Raw genomic sequence first — 2,857 nt, forward strand, 5'->3', positions numbered from 1 at the left:
TACCATCCATCTTCATCCGCTTTATCAGAGGCCGGGTCGTGGGGGCAGCAGCCTAAGCAGAGAGGCCCAGACCTCCCTCTCCCCAGCCACCTCCTCCAGTTTATCCGGGGGAACACCAAGGCGTTCCCAGGCCAGCCGAGAGATATAATCTCTCCAGCGTGTCCTGGGTGGACATGCCTGGAACACCTCACCCAGGAGGCGCCCAGGGGGCATCCTTGTCAGATGCCCGAACCACCTCAGCTGGCTCCTTTCGATGTGGAGCAGCAGCTGCTCTACTCTGAGCCCCTCCCGGATGGCCGAACTTCTCACCCTATCTCTAAGGGAGAGGCCAGCCACCCTTCGGAGGAAGCTCATTTCTGCCGCTTGTATTCGCGATCTCGTTCTTTCGGTCACTACCCACAGCTCGTGGCCATAGGTGAGGGTAGGGACGTAGATCGACCGGTAAATTGAGAGCTTCGCTTTTACACTCAGCTCCCTCTTCACCACGACGGACCGGTGCAGCGCCCGCATCACTGCAGCCGCAGCACCAATCCGTCTGTCGATCTCCGGCTCCCTTCTCCCATCACTCGCGAACAAGACCCCGAGATACTTGAACTCCTCCACTTGGGGCAGGAACTCGTCCCCGACCCGGAGTGGGCACTCCACCCTTTTCCGGCTGAGAACCATGGCCTCAGATTTGGAGGTGCTGATCCTCATTCCCGCTGCTTCACGCTCGGCTGCGAACCGTTCCAGTGCGAGCTGTAGGCCCTCACCCGATGAAGCCAACAGAACCACATCATCCGCGAAGAGCAGAGATGAGATTCTGAGGCCACCAAAGCGAAAGCCCTCCGCCACTTGGCTGCGCCTAGAAATCCTGTCCATAAAAATTATGAACAAAATCGGTGACAAAGGGCAGCCCTGGCGGAGCCCATCACCCACCGGGAACGAGTCAGACTTACTGCTGGCATTGCGAACCAAGCTCTTGCAACGGTTGTACAGGGATCGAATGGCCCGTAGCAATGGGCCAGACACCCCATATTCCCGCAGCACCTCCCACAGGACACCCCGAGGGACACGGTCGACTGCCTTCTCCAAGTCCTATATAGATACCTAATTACTTATTTTAAGAAAGATTGATGTGCTGTTAACATAAAAAAAACAAACACTCAGCAATCAAGCAGTCAGTCAGCTAATCCCTGCATAATTTTTTTTTTTTAAACAGCAGGTAAGTGTTTTCGTATCATGGCAGTGATAGTTGTATCATAACCTGGGTGTTTGTCTATGCCGTTTGACACGTGTCCTCTTCTGCTTTCATGTATCTAAATGTGTGTTTAAATTTAATCAATGTTATTTTACGGTTAGAAAATGTCAATAACTATATTTTGCAACTGGCACCTACTTTTGCAAAAATTGGCACAATTTAAGCCTAAGGTTGTCTTATATGGTGCAAATGTTTGATTCAACATTTAAGTCGTCAATAGATGATTTTTCTCCTTTAAATAAAAACCTGTTTAGGTTTGTTCTGTAAGTTGAGAGGTTTTATTGTACATAGTTATGTCAATAATGAAATTTTAAGGAAAATCTTTTGCACTTTTTAAGAGCCTTTTTGAGCTGCTGAGGTGATGACATAATTACAGTTCATGTGGTTATGTAATCTGTAAAAATGTAAAAGTTCCTAAAATTTATATGCACTGATTTGGCTTTGCACTTCATCATTCACATCAATAAACTTGAATTTCTGAAAAGATGTATGTTTTTGTTTTGTTTTATTTTTTTGTTTTTTAAACTGTAACCACTGAATTCCTTTAGGAAATAGTTGCATATAATCAGGCATAATAGGCCATGAAATAAAATTCAGATTGTCTCATTATATTTACTGTATTTCATGAAATTGTGTTACTAGTAATGCCTCTAAAACTATGCTTCTGTCTATCTGTCAATGTGTCTGTAATATAAGATAGTTATGTAATTTGTAATTTTTTCCCTTTCGTTTTGACTTTGTTTTTATTTCATTATAGTTTCAGTTGGTTTGCTTTTTTCAGTCTGTTGTTTAAATGTTTTAGTTTATTTTTTTATTAGTTTCGTCTTAGTTTTATAATATAACTGAATACTAAAACTACGGTTATTTGTTCTATATATTACTTTAGTTTTCAAAGTTCAAGTTTATTTTTTCCTATTTCTTTTATTTGCGCTATTTAAATAAGAGTTTTGAATAAGAGACAACAGAACAATACAAAGTTTGACTTGTTTATATTTAACCTATTTTCTACTCCCAGACATCACGTTTTTCATACTATGAAGAAAAAAAGTGACATCAGCCTCTTTTTATAAACCGTTTTCCCGACTGTCAATGTCGCCGTTTGATTGGTCGTTGCGTCCTTCACTAACACGTTAGCCCCGCCCACCTCTGTCTTGACAGCGAACACAAAAAGGACATGTAGCCCAGCCTTTTCAAAGGACTGTTAGCTACTTAGCTACCTAATTAGCTACCTCGTTGAGCTTCAAAATTCATTGTCCTCATAAATCATTTGGTTTCATTTGACCGAGCAGTCAGCCTATATGTAGCTAATTAGTCATTTCAATGGCGTTCAATGGCCACCAGCGAGACGACGATGATATTATTGACGAAAACGAAACGCCCTCGAAGCAGCCGCGGTCCGACAAGGAGATGCCCGTTCATTTCAGAAACGAGCCCAACAGTGAGAGTGCCACTACCGCAGGAAGGGCCACATCCGACCGGCGGACTTCCCAGTCGGCGACGAGGCATCGACACGACTCTGTGAAGAAAACGAGGCCGCGTATGTGTTAATGTTGGCAGCGTGGGCTTGGTGTATTTACTGGGAAAAGGGGGCTGCTGTATGTCTACAATAAAAAAAAA

At 43.9% G+C, this 2,857-nt stretch overlaps 1 protein-coding gene across 1 annotated transcript in view; it reads left to right on the forward strand.

The window, feature by feature from the left end:
• Positions 1 to 2,560: 2,560 nt before the first annotated feature.
• Positions 2,561 to 2,857, forward strand: part of pank2 (pantothenate kinase 2) — a 5,321-nt gene continuing 5,024 nt past the window's right edge. The window contains exon 1 of the mRNA XM_013909677.1: positions 2,561 to 2,730. Within this exon, the coding sequence (XP_013765131.1) occupies positions 2,561 to 2,730 (170 nt within the window). The remainder of the gene's footprint in view (positions 2,731 to 2,857) is intronic.

This window comes from Pundamilia nyererei, unplaced genomic scaffold (genome assembly GCF_000239375.1).
Source record: "Pundamilia nyererei isolate P.nyererei 1_Seehausen unplaced genomic scaffold, PunNye1.0 scaffold00029, whole genome shotgun sequence".
NCBI classification, from domain to species: Eukaryota; Metazoa; Chordata; class Actinopteri; order Cichliformes; family Cichlidae; genus Pundamilia; species Pundamilia nyererei.